The sequence below is a fragment of the Scleropages formosus genome, chromosome 14, assembly GCF_900964775.1.
Source record: "Scleropages formosus chromosome 14, fSclFor1.1, whole genome shotgun sequence".
NCBI classification, from domain to species: domain Eukaryota; kingdom Metazoa; phylum Chordata; class Actinopteri; order Osteoglossiformes; family Osteoglossidae; genus Scleropages; species Scleropages formosus.
The window spans coordinates 4,188,731-4,204,607 of record NC_041819.1 but is presented as its reverse complement, the minus strand read 5'-3'; the positions used below and the strand labels follow the sequence as shown (position 1 = coordinate 4,204,607).

General features: G+C 37.6%; 1 protein-coding gene across 1 annotated transcript in view; it reads right to left on the bottom strand.

Annotated features, from left to right (window-relative positions):
* Positions 1-919: 919 nt before the first annotated feature.
* LOC108918283 (protocadherin-9-like) overlaps positions 920-15,877 on the bottom strand; it is a 131,869-nt gene continuing 116,911 nt past the window's right edge. Inside the window, exon 5 of the mRNA XM_029258037.1 lies at positions 920-1,287. Coding sequence (XP_029113870.1) covers positions 920-1,287 — 368 coding nt within the window. The remainder of the gene's footprint in view (positions 1,288-15,877) is intronic.

The window sequence follows — 15,877 nt, the reverse complement described above, 5'->3', positions numbered from 1 at the left end:
CAATTAAAGTTTTCAATTTGAAAGTAATTCAAATTGTGTTCCATTTGTGCACCAGCTGAACTGTTTTCTGAGAGTCTGGTACACAAACCTCTGGTATAAACATATTGCTTTTTCCCTAAGATTGTTTTATTTTTAGTCTAGAAAGTTGACTTTCTCGTCAATAGTATAAAATAGTTATTAAAAATAAATCTGCCATATTTGTCTATTTTGTATAGGATTGGGAAAACTTTTTAGGTAAATGAGTTCAAGCTTCACAAGTTTTCTGGGTTTTTGGCAAATAAGTTCCATATTTAAAGAGAATTCATTCTCTTATGAGATTCCTGTCAAGAAGGATATGATAACTAAATGAATGGACACTGATTTTTTAAAGTGAATCAGTAAATGAACTCCATCCAAGTCCATGTGATTATTACAGGTACATAAAGTTGTTTAGTATTTGCTCTATTTACAAACACTTGAACAATGACAGACTAAACGAGTGTTCACCAACAGTGTTAATAGTACAATGCTGTCTTAATTGTAGTCCCGTTTTTCTTGGATGGTTTTGATTAATATTGTCCCAAAACATTCAATAACAACCACATCACAATATCTTTATATACTACTCTGCCATAATATCTTCAGTGCCCCCCCCCAAACTTATTCATAAATTCAATTTTTTATGAGGTACACTGGTACCAAAAAGTACAAATAACCATGAGTTACCTGACTTTCAAAATAACAATAATCTAAAACCAGTGTTGTATAGTTATTTTCAAAACACCATGTGTAGTGTCAACATAAAGTACATTTGTACAGCTTACATCCTGCATTAGTACAAGTCTAGAGGCCTACTTGGTACATACTGTAACTATGACAAAGCAATAGCATCAGATGAAATAAAAGTGCAGCCTGACCCATCTGGTCAGTGATGGTTCACTTATAACTGGTGCTCCTTCGGACTGTCAGGCCCCATAGCTTGTTTGTAGGATTTCAAGCTAGCCAGTGGAATGTCTGTCATGTGACCAGCCTGGGTGAAATGTCCTTCGGCGCTGCCAAATTGCTTCCGATCCTCAAACTGGTCCCGGCTGCCCTCACTCTTCCAGGTCCGCGTCAGAGTGTGCCCGTTCAGCAGTTTGTCTTTGGCCCAGTCCTTTTGGTTGGCAAAGGCAGAAATGGGGGACTTGGGTTGTTGGTACGTCCCAAGGCTTGGGGGCATCCAGCAGTTGTCTGAGTGGCCCAGCACCAAGCACTCCTGGGTGCACATCTCCGTGGCTTCTACCAGTCCTCTTGGTCCGAGAGGGCCATCTAAGCAGGAAAACAGAGATGGTCATTTATATCAGTACAGTTATAAATATATAGTACATGCAAAAGAGAAAGTCAAATATGAGAACAATGCAAAATACATCCCTCTTCATAGATAAAATAGAATATTTTTATGCACTTTATATAAAATAAAATGTGTTTTATAGTGTTTCTGTCTATAGCATCTCATCTGTTTGCAGTTTGTGCAAGAGAATACAACAGCGCTGTTGTTAAAGTATGTATAGTTGTCTGCTGGCCATAATTAAAGGTGACATTTTATTGACTTTCAAAAGGAACAGGGCGAGAAAATCTAAGAGTTATTATTATATTACATACTTGGCTACAGCATGGTTAATTTAGTGAGCATCACAGATACCGATTGGTAAGTCCTGCAGACAGGCAAAATTAATATAATTTAGTCAGATAAAGTAGGTTAAGGATGCAGTCGTGGCCTATGTATGTGTAAGGTCATACTCAGCATAGAACAAATCTAGCCAAAGTTGTCAAAAACTGGAGAAAATTCCAGTTTCACACTGAATCACTTCACACACACACACACACACACACACACACATTTTCTGAAACCGCTTGTCCCATAGGGGGTCGCGGGGAACCGGAGCCTACCCGGCAACACAGGGCGTAAGGCCGGAGGGGGAAGGGACACACCCAGGACGAGACGCCAGTCCGTCGCAAGGCATCTCAAGCGGGACTCGAACCCCAGACCCACTGCAGAGCAGGACTCTGTTGAACCCACTGCGCCACCGCACCCCCCTTGAATCACTTCATTTAGAATTAAAAAAAAAAATGTTAAAAATACACACACACACACACACACATTTTCAGAACCGCTTGTCCCTTATGGGGTCACGGGGAACCGGAGCCTACCCGGCAACACAGGGTGTAAGGCCGGAGGGGGAAGGGGACACACCCAGGACGGGACACCAGTCCGCCGCAAGGCACCCCAAGCGGGACTTGAACCCCAGACCCACCGGAGAGCAGGACTGCGGTCCAACCCACTGCGCCACCGCACCCCCATGTTAAAAATATATTATATGATTTAAATATTGTGCATGTTTTCTGACACTATAAGGGAGGTGGATATTGATAGATCGTGTTTGTATCACCAAGTTATATATGCCTATAATTTTATCAGATTCTGCCAACTTTAGAGCTCGAAAAGGTTAGAACATCACTGATGCATTTGCCTTAGATTTTGTGCTTTTCCGGAAGAAATGACCTCTGAGTTTCTTTTCCTTTCTCTTCATGTAAATGTGCCTATCAGATTTGAGGTACAAACTCTTCCCTTTCTTTTTCATGTGTAAGGGCACTTTTTATGCCATATACACACATCACATTGGGATATTGACTGATCATACACATCTAAGTAATCATAATCAATAAACAATTAATGTAACAGTGTATATCGGCATAAGTGTCTGGAACGCGATCCAGAAGCTTGCAAACACAAACATGGAGTGTTGTGTTTAATATGGATGTATATATTTTGGCACAGGACCAAACTCCCATACGCACACTATTGCTGGAAAAATTGGGAAACATAAAATACCATGATTGCACATACTTTGTGTTCATAAAGTGTGTATCTGTGTGTTTGTGTGTGCAGACAGTAGAAATGCATATATTCAAATGTGAGGGCCTGTTGCCTGGGTCACCTTCCACATTACTGGCACCCATATGACCCTTATGCTTTTAGTTTTACTCTGGGTTCTTTAGAAAAATCTTCAGCATGTCTTATCTACTGGGGGTGTGACCTGATGTAATTACTCCGTCTCTTTGTCATCTAATAAGACCATGTCACCTTGTGCCCCGGAGACCCGGATTTAAATGCAGTTCTACCTTAAATGATAAGACGTCATTTTCATGTAATGACTGGTACAGGCATAAGAAATGTCAGATTATAGCGTTGGTAACCAACTCCCTGTATGGTGCAGTTCATCCTAACAGTAATCATGACTGAGCAGGATGATAGAAGTACAGTAAGATTATGAAATAATTGAAAAATTGTGGGAAATATTGCAGTAGCCGCTTCATTGACAGCTGTGAATACCGTCAATGAGAGAGGAGAATGCAGAGGTCGCCGTGACTTTCTTTATTAATTACGGATTGCCCATGTGGTACAGAACATAGCTAGATGTCACTATATTTCTAGTTTCATTTTAAGATTTAAATGGACTTAAATATTGACACAATAATCATTAGAAAAAAAAAAAGAAGTTTAAATTTACTTATGAGAAAATGAAGACCCAAACTGCATATTGGAGACACTGAGTCAACTCAGCTGAAGCATTCTCACTCATCATGCTCTCAAAGAACACGTATAATTGCAAGTCATTGACACAGATTGGCTGAGGTATCCCAGCGAAAGATGACTTAATTGCATGTAGTACTTGCACTACCCTCCAGCCTTTCGCCCTGTGTTGCTGGGTTCGGCTCCGGCTCCCCGCGACCCCGGATGGGACAAGCGGTTCAGACAATGTGTGTGTGTGTGTGTGTGTGTGTGTGTGTGTGTGTACTTGCACTAGATTCAAAAGAAGTATAGTATGTTTGTAGAATTGAACAAAAACAAGCATACATCAAAATGGCAGGTTTAAATATAGCGAGAATCTGATATACTGCTGTGACACTGTAGAAATCTGGAATGTCAGATTTGTTGTGGTACAGTGGCCAGAAATGAAAAAATACAGTTATGTTGAAACAAAAGAGAGTAAAGAAAATGTATCAATGAGGATAAGTCTTGTCCTGATAGTGACCAAGTAAGAGGCACCAATGGATGCACATAGAGCTCATTGCTTTGTCCCACAGAAAGACAAAGGAACACAGAGAACAAAGCTTGTAGGAAGCATGTATACATGTATGTACGTATCTATGCATAAGCAAAACACATAAATAGTCTTTTAAACAAAAATCGTAAAAAATAGTTCTAACAAGTGGGATGAATTTTTTGTATGAACATTCATTCATTCATTCCCTGCAGTCTTTTTAGTAGTTCCAGCATGGGATAATCCACACAGTTCCACAAATTCCACACAGTTTCTGGTTATTTGTGATTACACTGAAGCGTTAGACCACTGATAGTGTGTTCTTTTTTGTATGAGTAGCCTCCCACACACAAAATAAATACCTTGTTGACCAGAAAAAAGTAAAACATTTCCACACTCTTGAATATCCTCAATGGCCTTTAGACATTGTATGAATATTTAATGTTTAATAGCAAAAAGTGCAAATTAACCTCATGCACTTGAAAATAAATAAATAAATGAATAAATAAAAATAAACAGTTTTATACTTAATACAAAGCTAACAATGCTCTGCCAATATGAAAAACTTTTTTTTTAATAAACTGAAAGACATAATAATGCATAACTGATTAAATCCCCAATAATTTTTGCATTTAAAGTCCTTAGTTCATCTCCCACAAGTTTCAGGTTCAGGTTGACATATTTCAATAATAATGCTAACAATTCCAAGTTTTCATGCTTTAGAGTTGTGTTAGCAACATAGGTCTCTTGGACTACTCGTGCCCCTATCCCTATGTATGCAAGGTACTGAGTCAAATCAGACCCATAGCTACCACTCATGTGGTTTTCAAGGCAAGTTAGGAGAGGAACAGCTGTGGGTTGGCAGGTCTCTGCATGTTGGGGGAGGCAAATGCAGGGAGAAAGACAGAGCTGCTATGCACCCCAAGCAGGACTCAAACTCCAGACTCACCACACAGCAAGTCATTGGTCAAACCAACCATGCCACCACACCCCTTATACCTATACCTATATATCCTTTAAGTTTCAGGTGTAGCAGGTGAACCATCACCAAGTCTTTGTTTAAGGAAGGATCCTAGTAGTAATGGTACCTGCTTAGTGATTAATTTTTGCTGTAATTTTTATATATAGGTTTGTTTTCTAAATGTTACTTTTTTTAGGTATTTTTTCTACAGTGATGTGAGTTTAAAATAGAAAAAAAGAACAATGACTCTTCTCACTGGTCATTCCATGAACAAGAAAAATCTTGCTATGTCAATAAAATCTTTATATGATATAGATTAGTAGGAATTTCAGTTTAAAGACTATGTTTCTAAAGCAATGTCTCGCAGCACCAACTATTTGCTGCAATGTTGTGCGTATAATCTTAGGCGATAAATTATATATAGCATGTTGATTTAAAGGATGACTATTACATTGATTATAGCCTACATACACCTGTCTTGTAAACCTTGGCCTTTTTGGACTGTATTGCACTTTTTATATTTAACTAAAATTAGACTTGTTAATTTCCATCATTCAATGCACTATTATTACATCACACCCAATTATCTATTACACACATTTTGATGTATTTCATCATTAAGATTCAATGACAACATGTCTTCTAATGAAAATTAAGTGGTGTTTCCCTTCATGGCTAAGGTCTATAGCTTTCTTCCAATGCTACTTCAAGCAGGGTAATGGGCTATGTCACAAATTATGTGATTCTCAGGATGATTCCCCAGATTTGTCAATGATTACTCCGATAGCCTGCACAGTCTCCAGTTCTCTTGTAGAGCACCCATTCATATGGATGAATCTGTCACCAAAGATTCTCCAAGAATTACAGCATATGATGTCAGCATGGACGGTTTCTATTGACTAAATCTATCTAATATAGTGACCAGTGGGCGTGTGTATGAATGTATGATATATAGGTCATGTGTGGTAGCATGGTGGCACAGCAAGTAGTGCTACCATCTCACAGCGCCTGAGTGATGTGAGAGGATCTGGGTTTGATCCTTACTCAGTCTGTTTGGAGTTTGTGTATTCTCCTTATGTCTGCATGGATTTCCTCTGGGTGCTCCTGTTCCTTCCCACACTCCGAAGGCATGCTGTTCAGGTTCCCCCACAGCGTGTGAGTGACAGAGAGTGTGTGTTCTATTGATGTATGGATGAGTGACCCATTGTAAGTAGTGTATCTAGCAGTGTAAGTCAAGTTGGTGAATAAGGTGTGTGGGCTGGTAACACTACATAGTATCCATTGTAAGTCGCTTTGGATAAAAGCGTCTGCTAAATAAATGTAAATACCATTTAGATAAAAGAGAAATCAATGCAAGTCAAAACTGGCACATTTGTAGCTCTCTTTTACATTGGGGCCATACACACAGAGCAGAACATGAGAATGACAGCTGTCCTCACAGCAATCCTAAAAAGTATATGTAGAAGTTCCTGTAACTTAACGTGTTCCGTATTTGTTTGAGATCGATGCCTCACAGAGTGTAGTCTTTGATGTAGAATGTGCATGCACTAATATTGCGATCTGTTAATATTTCTATGTCGAGCAACTATTTAAATGCTTTTTTAAGCACATTCTTATGAATGAGATGTCTTGAAAATTTGGAAACATTCAGCAAATCAGGATAATCAGCATAGTGACCTTCTGCACATTTTTGTGAACAGTTTGTTAAATCTATTGGTATTGCAAACACATGCTAGTTAAGACAGCTTACTGGTTAAAATGATTACATATATGTTTTTGGCTGCGTCAAAATGATTCCTTTTCTATAAATAAACAGTCTCAGTCAGGCAGCACAAGAGGGAAGAAGGAAAATGAGGTACATCGATCTAATGGAAGAATTTTCTGATCAGATTGTTGCTAGGTAATGGAATAAAGCATTATTAACTGCAGGTATGACAATGAAAATTATTAAAAGTATCTATTGAAACAGATTACTCATCAACAAAGATATACCCATTTGATTTACAGCAATGTGACTTTATGAGGTGTTTCAGATAATACCCCAATTTTAAGTTACATGACTTCTTTCTGCATTCATAAGGACCGAATTCCAATTTCTTGAGCCTTCCACCAGCCTCCCCCTATAACAGCGTCCACCTGTTATAATCTCAGAAATCATGACCACTAACTGATGTCAATCTGTTAATTATTGCAACCATACAGACTATCCAAATAATGTCAATTTTGAATGGATTTTTGGTGAGTTCCAGAGGTGCAGCATCACAGTGGTGGGTGTGAAAGCCTCACAGCTTCAGGGCTTAATGTTTGGACCGGTGTTCAAATCCAGCTCAGTTTACGCTGAGTTTGCCTGTTCTTCCTGTGTTTATGTGGATTTCCTCCAGATGCTCAAGTTTTCTCTCACTGTCCGAAGTCATAAGTTTCAGGTGAATTGGTGACTCTGAATTATCGGTAGTGAGTGTGAATGAGTGTGTGATTGCCCTGAGATGGATTGATGCCCTGTCCAGGGTGTACCCTGCCTAGCTTAGTGCTCTGAGATGGGCTCTAGGCCACTGAAAACTTACCTTAGAATAAGTGAGATTTGTGAGTTCAATGGTTTCTTGATATTCACTATTTCTGCTGTTATAATTTGTAGGCAACAAGACCATTATTATTCAGATTGAGGCATCACAAGTAATATCATGAAAAAAGGAGTGGACAGTCTTCACTGTTCATCTTTTTGTGACAGGTCCCTGCAGTCACGAGCTGATCAAAACAATAGCCGACAGATATATAATGACAACCTTGTCATCATTTCCATTGTTTAAAAAATCTCTTTGTATCTTATTTCAAACCACTTCTGTGCCTCTGTCATGGTAATAGATGTTGCCAAATTGTACCATAGACATTTCAGCAATGTCTTCAGGTTTTTTAAATATTTCGGATATTTATTATGACTGAAGAACTACAGGATTACTTTTAAATGTTGCATTTTAGTACAGAAATCCTCCTCAGTCAATTTGTAACACTTACTTTCATTTCACTACTTATACTTGTCAGGGTCATGGTGGTCCAGAGCCTATTCCAGAATACCTGGGTACTAGGCTAGGAGAGACACATCCTTGATAGGATGCCAGTCCATAGGAGGATGACCACAAAACTTTCAAGCTCAAGTTTCAAATGTTCTTAACTATGTATTTCACAGCTAAACTTTCAGGTGCAATTTATATTAGAGTTACAGTTCTACATATTTATAAAAATTGTAGAAAGGTGTTCTTGGCAGCCTTAAAGGTGGGCAGCAGTACCTATAGAGAATTTTGCTGGGGCAAGAATATCGCAGTATTATGTTTATCCATAAGAACCGTGTAGAAATATTTCTATTTCCTGCAGTAATCTAAATCTTTACAGAAGAGCGTGCTGCATATGTGTTGTCATTCATGGTCTCACAGGACATAATTTTGACAATAATTTATTTATTTATTTATTTTTTTTTTATTTAAATGCAAATATACTGCTGTTAAAATAGAAAGCTAATAAGAAAAAAGATAAAATTACCTGTAATTTGTTTTGGAGGAACAAAATCCTAATTTACCTCTATATTCCCTACATGTTTTTCCTGTGTCCTCTCACCTCCTAACCCATTGTAGATGCTCTGGTTCCCTGGCTTATTGCATAAACTCCCAGAGTAACCTTCAGTCATACTGAGAATTCTGCCACCAAGGCATCATGATGCCACTCATCAGGTGCCATTAACTGAGTTTGCAGGAAAATCATCAGAAGGAAGCTTTCTCTTCGGAACAATTTCAAGTGGGAGTGCCTGAAAATCCGACTTCTCTTATATGTTCCATCGGTCTAACCTCTCAAATTTGAGATCACAGTTTAAAAGGTAGGTGATGACCTTAAAAAAAGAGGAAAAAAGTTTATATCCTAAGCATTGTTAACTGAAATGTATACTGCAATCTGTAGTGATACACAGGATATGAAGCACAAATCCAGGGAGAACATATCTGATATGTCATCTGCAGTCTTAATAAAGCGCATGCACATATTTATATGTTCAACACATGCAGGGTATTTATTCTTTAGGAAAAAAATGTTTCAAAGAAAATAAATTTAACCAAGTATTCATGTTTCACCTGTGCTTCATGTATACAATTTAATAGTGTTCCCTTAAATATACTAAACAACCACAGGAGAATTATAACTTCCTGTCTGTGTTTTTACTCAATCATTACATTGTAGTAATTTAAACAGCAGTTTGTATCTAGTGGGGACAGTATACACCTACTAGGTTTTATTTTTTTTTTTAAATTTGAAAACTTTGAAGTTTTTTCTTTTTCTTTTTTTTTTTTTGATGAATTATTGTTGTCATTGAACCAGGTAGTACCACAACAGTTAGCTACCATCCAAAAGTCAGCCAGGCATCTTGAATAAAATAAGTGTAGAGATCCCAGATTATAATGAGTCTATCAATGAGCAAGTTTGGCTCTAATTAATTGTATGCCACATTACTGTTGCTGACTATGGATATACCCCGGTCACCTATGTTAAGGATAAAATCCACAACAGATCAAGTTTCTACTGGGCTTGTTTATTCATTGTTGCTGTTTGGCTGTCCAGATGTTGTTGTCAGGGATAAATGAGCTTTTGTTTTAAAACAGGAGGCCCCACGTTGCTTGCAATCTCCAGCTGCCACCCCGTTGCCGACAGAAACAGCTTTTTATCGGGGCAGAACAAATGGTTTGTTTGTCCAGGCCACATTACGTCAATATCCATTATTCTAATGCAACACATAGCCTTATGCCAGTTTTTTAAACTTTGTTTTATGAGCGACATATGCAGCAGGGACCAAAAAAAAGTTTTTGTAACAGATGTGTCCTCTGAATGATTTTAAACGTAAGGACAAAGGCTGTTGAAAACAAGCCCGTGACACAGCAAAGACAAAATAAATGAATAAATAGCATAATTTAAACTTTCTGATTTCACAATAAAACCATGAACTATTTTTATGACTACAACAACATACATCTTTATTTCTAGCCAAAACTGTTTTTTTTTTTTTTTTTTTTTTTTTTGCAGGCTTTTATAAGTTGTCAGAAGAAATAAAGTACTTTTAAAAATTTTTCCTGTTTTTTCTTTTTTTCTTTCAGCAGCTGTCTGTCCCATCGCTTTCTTCTGGCTCATGATGTGATTAAAAAAGTATTGATTTTATACAATGTACATTTTTTTTCTTTGTGCATCTTAACATTCTTGACATTCGTTGCCATGTCTCCCTGTGGAACTGTGCTTATAAAAATGGTAACGACTTCATTGGACAAGTAATCAGCTTGCATTTAATAATGGAGTAAATTTGAATTATAATGCAGTATGCCATATTGAAAATCAGCATTAACTTTTTATTACTGTTTTATGACTCATTCAGGAATGTGTAATCAGCCTTGTGTTTTATTAAGATACATGCACACACAGTGGAAATTATGAAAAATAGCATCATTTTGACTTAGACCACCAGTGACTGAGTCAGGTTTTAATTTATTGTTGCTTGACTTCAGCCTGCAGAAAAGACAGAGTGTAGAGTAGAGACCCATATCACTCTCTGGCCTCACAGAAACATTGTATTAAAAGTAAAAGATTATCAGTACTGGGATATCCACTCCTGCATCCATTATCTTTAGGCTTCAGAAATCTGTCGCTTACCCTGAAGGCAGGGTACATCCTGATCACTGGATCACAGAGCAAAGGCAAAAATACAAACTCATTCACTCACGCTACAAACAATTTTGTCACACTTTACCAGAAACACATGTTTTTTTGGATTGTTGGGGGGTAAGCACGCAGAGAATTCCAAAGCAAACATATGGAGAACATGCAGTTTTGTACTTTCCATTTCCCACATTAACTGTTGCTGTATAAAATATATGTAAATGCTTTTTTTTTTTTTTTTTTGCAGTGCATCCACTATGTGTATCACTGCGGTCCTGTCTGGATGTGTGATTAATGAAAACAGGCAGATGGAGGTATTCTGTAGCTCTACAAGATAATGCTAGATTAGATGGGGTTATTTAATTAACACCATCCAATGACTCCAGCTCTGTGCTAGATTATCTGTCATTAATCCCTGGTGCAATATATGCTCAAAATAATGAACTGCTGTCTGGCAATGAATGCCAGCAAGATTTGCCGCAAGAGAAAGTCAGAGACATGTTGGCAAGGCATTGCTGCGCAAGAAACAACTGTGACATCAGCCTTTTCTATCAGAAAAATGCTGGCTGACCTCAGTAGAAACCAATACTGCTTCAACAGTGGAACATTATAATAAAAAATTGGCTTCCTTTCCTAAAACTCCAAATTGATCTGCATACTCCAAGACTTCCCAGAAAAGCTCATTCTTTTTAAGCACAAATTTAACTACTTTAAGCACTCACATCCCTTAGAGTAACCTGGAACAACTGAAAACAATTTGCACAACTGGTTTTGGGGTATCACTCACAAACACACACACACACACACACACACACACACACACACACACACACACACACACACACACAAGTCTGTGTGTAGTGGATCCTTCGGATGCATTGAACAGCCAAGCAGAATGCATTTCATTCCTTCCTGAAATATTTGTAACTTCCAGGCTTAAAGTTTCAATTTGTTTAAAAGTTCATTTCACAATTTAATTCAGGAAAATTCAGTGGAACTCTCACAAAAGGTTCCACGGTGCATCTGTTCATGTGTATAAATAAAATGAGCTGAACTTCACGAATGAGAACATTTGGCTTATTTATTTTAAAGCAAAGATAATGCATTCCACTAGGAGGGCTTTCACGTCTGTTACACAACAGGGGATTCTCACCATGACAAACAATTTGCGTTTTCATTTTTGTAGTTGCATGTTGCATGTATCCTTTTTGAGTTTACAACAGTGAAATTTAGATTACATTAACCGTAACTCATTTCAAAAGCTGCCATTGTGACTTTGAAAGAAATGTATCCTTCAGAATTAATTACATCACTGTTGGAGATTGTATGAATTAATATAGACATCTGAGTTAGAAATACCAGAAGTTGTGCAAGTCACAGCACATGCTCTCCCATATATATATATATTATATTTTTTAAATATAAAAAATTGAAGAAAATAATGTGCATTTGCATTGTTACATTAAGGTTATGTTATGATCTTAATCTGCCCCTCAGTACGTGATTACAAGAATCACCATTTATTGACTTTCTTCACTAACAGGAAGAATAGTTTCACGTCATATGATAATATGTGCATAATGCAACCCTCCATTACAAAGAAACGTTTATTTTGCTAGTGAATGAAATACACTTGTTTTGATTTATTTCCAAAACCTTCAGGATCTTTAAGAGAGTACAATCTTTTGGAAGAAATAAGATAGAGAGCAAAGCAATGTTAATGTTAAGTGTGGATCTCTAGCATCAGTCATCAATGGTCAAATGGACCAAATATTTGGCAAATGAAATATTCAGATGGAACTTTCTCTGTTTTTCTGTGGATACTTTTGCCCTTTAAAATCAGTTTTTGGTGGTGGTCCGGTTTTCAACAACTTTCTTGTGGAAGAAGAGTGTCGGATTGCTTTACAACTGTTTGAGGCCATCGCTGACTCCATGCCACATTCCATCCACACTGTTCTGACAGTGCACAGTCGCCCAACAGCCAACCAAGTGACATTGTGGTGGTGTTTTCCTTTCTCATTAAGCAAAGTGGCAATTGCGGTATACGCTATACCTGTCAGGCATGAATTTATTCATGAATACCTAGAGGCAGGAATATGCAACTGATTTAATTACAGCCAGGATATGCATACTGTTTGCTGTGGTAGACCCATGATTTAATTTACTGTAAATTATAAAATGCTTAAATATTCAGCAGATTTAACGAACACAGTGGTTTTAGTTCTGATAACTGCCAGCAATTCCAACCTTATTGGATTTTAAACTTTAATTGTATGAACTGCAGTGGAAAAAAAAAAAAAAAAAAAAAACTCAATTTAAGAACTAAATACTGAACACGTTTGTTGGGTTAATTAGCTTTCGGGCCACTCAGCTGAAGACAGGACAACCTGGACCAAGCAGATAACACAGGTGCTGCATTGTGCATTATAGACTGTCCTGTTTGTAATTTTCTAATAAACAGAGCAAGTAGAAGAGTGAGGACTGATAATTATCTCATCTTATATAAATCAGTATGTGCATGTGAAAAGGCACTATTTTACATTTACCTTTCAAGGTAAAGAAACTGCAATTTCTGAGAAAAAGAAAATATATGTATTTAGGTATTTTTTAATTTTATAGAAATTATTATATTTACTCAGTACTGTATCACAATATCTATGAAAATAGTGCAGAAAACTTGCACATTTAAATTTACATTATTTACTCCACATCCTTCAGGCATTCTGCCACAAGTGACCTTTATTTGTTTTGCATAAAGCACATGGTTGTTATAAATTTAACATAAGCTTTTTGCGCACATATATTTTGTGACATGCTATAGGCGAGCACAACTCAGCTTGTTAAAAAGGCAATGTGTCACACAAGGTGTAGTGAAGCGTTAAATTGCTCTTGATGGGAATAAGTTCACTCTCCATTCCAAACTTTAGTGAAGCCTTGCACTGAGTCCTTGCACAGAGAACAAATAATTAGCTCAATCGGGGAACTGAGCACCTCATTATATTCTGAAATCAGGCACTGGACTTATTTTTTGAACTAACTACAAACTGCAGCAAACAGACAGCAGGTAGACATGTACTGCAAATGGGGAGGAAACAGACACGTTCTGAAGTATCAGGAAAGAGAAAAGTACATGAATTAATAGCACTGGGAGAAACTGACACACGGTAAGGGTTGTCATTAGTTTCACAGGTTTCAATTAATATGTATATACTACATTTGGTCATGTTGGGGGAAAAAGGTCATTGAAATTCTTTTAATCAACTTGTTCTATAACAGCATCTAGGCAGTTATCACTATCACTCACTATCAATAATCACTTGTGCAATGGAGAATCACAGTGGTTCAGATCCTATACCAGAATATAGCATTTATTCTGCATATGACACTACGTTAACCTTTTAGATAATTGTACAATACAAATTTTTAATGCACCCGAAAGCTCTGGATTTCTCCCCTGCGGTGAACCTGAACTTGCATTTTGATATGTGCCTTCGTTATGTTGATTTCTATGTAAAGCAAAAGTTAAATCTGTTGTATGTGTATTTTTTTTTTTTTTTGTATGATGTTATATTTAATAGCTGTTAAGTTTAGAGTTTTTGTCGACCATATGATAACAAGTTATGTCCTAATATGTAAAACCACTGAACTAAAATAGGGTGCACTGTCCTCTTGACCTTTGAGGATGTTTTACATTACATAATTTCAGTCTGGTCCATGGATGTCACAGTGTGGAGATGTAGCTACTAATAGCTAGTCAAGAAGTTCTGCTACTTTTTTGTGTCAGCCACATTTACCTTGCAAAACTCAGTCTTTAATTTTTGCAGCATAAGTGAAACAATAGTGGGGATTTTTATCCTGGCATTTTTTGTTGAAAGGTTTTTTGCTCCCCCCCCCCTTCACAAACTTCATGTATAATCTATCCAAAATCTTGCAGTCTTATTACAAACTAATCCAGATGATTACCTTCAACTTATTCCAACCTTAATTAATTCTCTAACTCGACACCTGAAAGGAGAAGGGTCATGGGCAGCTTTATCTGACTGCCAAGAAAGGAAATTATTCAAATCCTACTGTGGCTGAAGCTTTGTTATTGAGCACTTCATTATTAAAATTAATTTTTAAAGTACCATAAGTTCCACTTGGATTCACTTCACCAAACACCCAAATAACAATTTTTAAAAATGTGAACGTATTTTCCTTTATTCTGTGAAAGGTTATGCTATTTGGTTTGAACTCTGAGGGTGCTGTAAACCTAAAACATATAGAAATCTTATTGTGATATAGCTGGCTTGGTAGCTACCTGAGATCTTGCTCTTCAGTGGCCTCACTGAAGTTAGTTGTTTGGCTATTGTCTGGCCCTGGTTCTTAACATAATGAAGCTACGAATTAATATATGTACTGAACAATTATAATTACTATAGAAAAAATCTCATATTACTAGCCACAAAATGGACAGGATGGACTTGATAACAGCAGATAACTAGTGCGACATGAAAGGAATTCATTTATGAAAAAGCAAAGTGTAGGACAAAGCCCCCCGAGGAAAAAATCCGCCTGTGACAACACCCCCTTAGGACAAATAATTAATTTTTTTTTCTTCTGATTATTTGTAGTTTATGAACACTTCTCTGAATTGTACAATACTACATTCGTTGCATAATGAGACTGCAGTAAGGAAGGCATTGTAAGTATTGTATTGTAGCATGCATTAATATTGCATTAGAAATTTACAGCTCACTGTTTCACATCAAGGAGGGTGCGGTGGCGCAGTGGGTTGGACCGCAGTCCTGCTCTCCAGTGGGTCTGGGGTTCGAGTCCCGCTTGGGGTGCCTTGCGACGGACTGGCGTCCCATCCTGGGTGTGTCCTCTCCCCCTCTGGCCTTACACCCTATGTTACCGGGTTGGCTCCGGTTCCCCGTGACCCCGTATGGGACAAGCGGTTCTGAAGATGTGTGTGTGTGTTTCACAACATAAAATTATTTATACACTCATAAAAAAGCATAATGAAAATAACATTATATCATATATTTGAAAAATATAAAAAAGCAATATTAAAAACATGTGGGTGCGCTGGCGCAGTGGGTTGGCCCGGGTCCTGCTCTTCAGTGGGTCTGCGGTTCGAGTCCCACTTGGGGTGCCTTGCGACGGACTGGTGTCCCATCCTGGGTGTGTC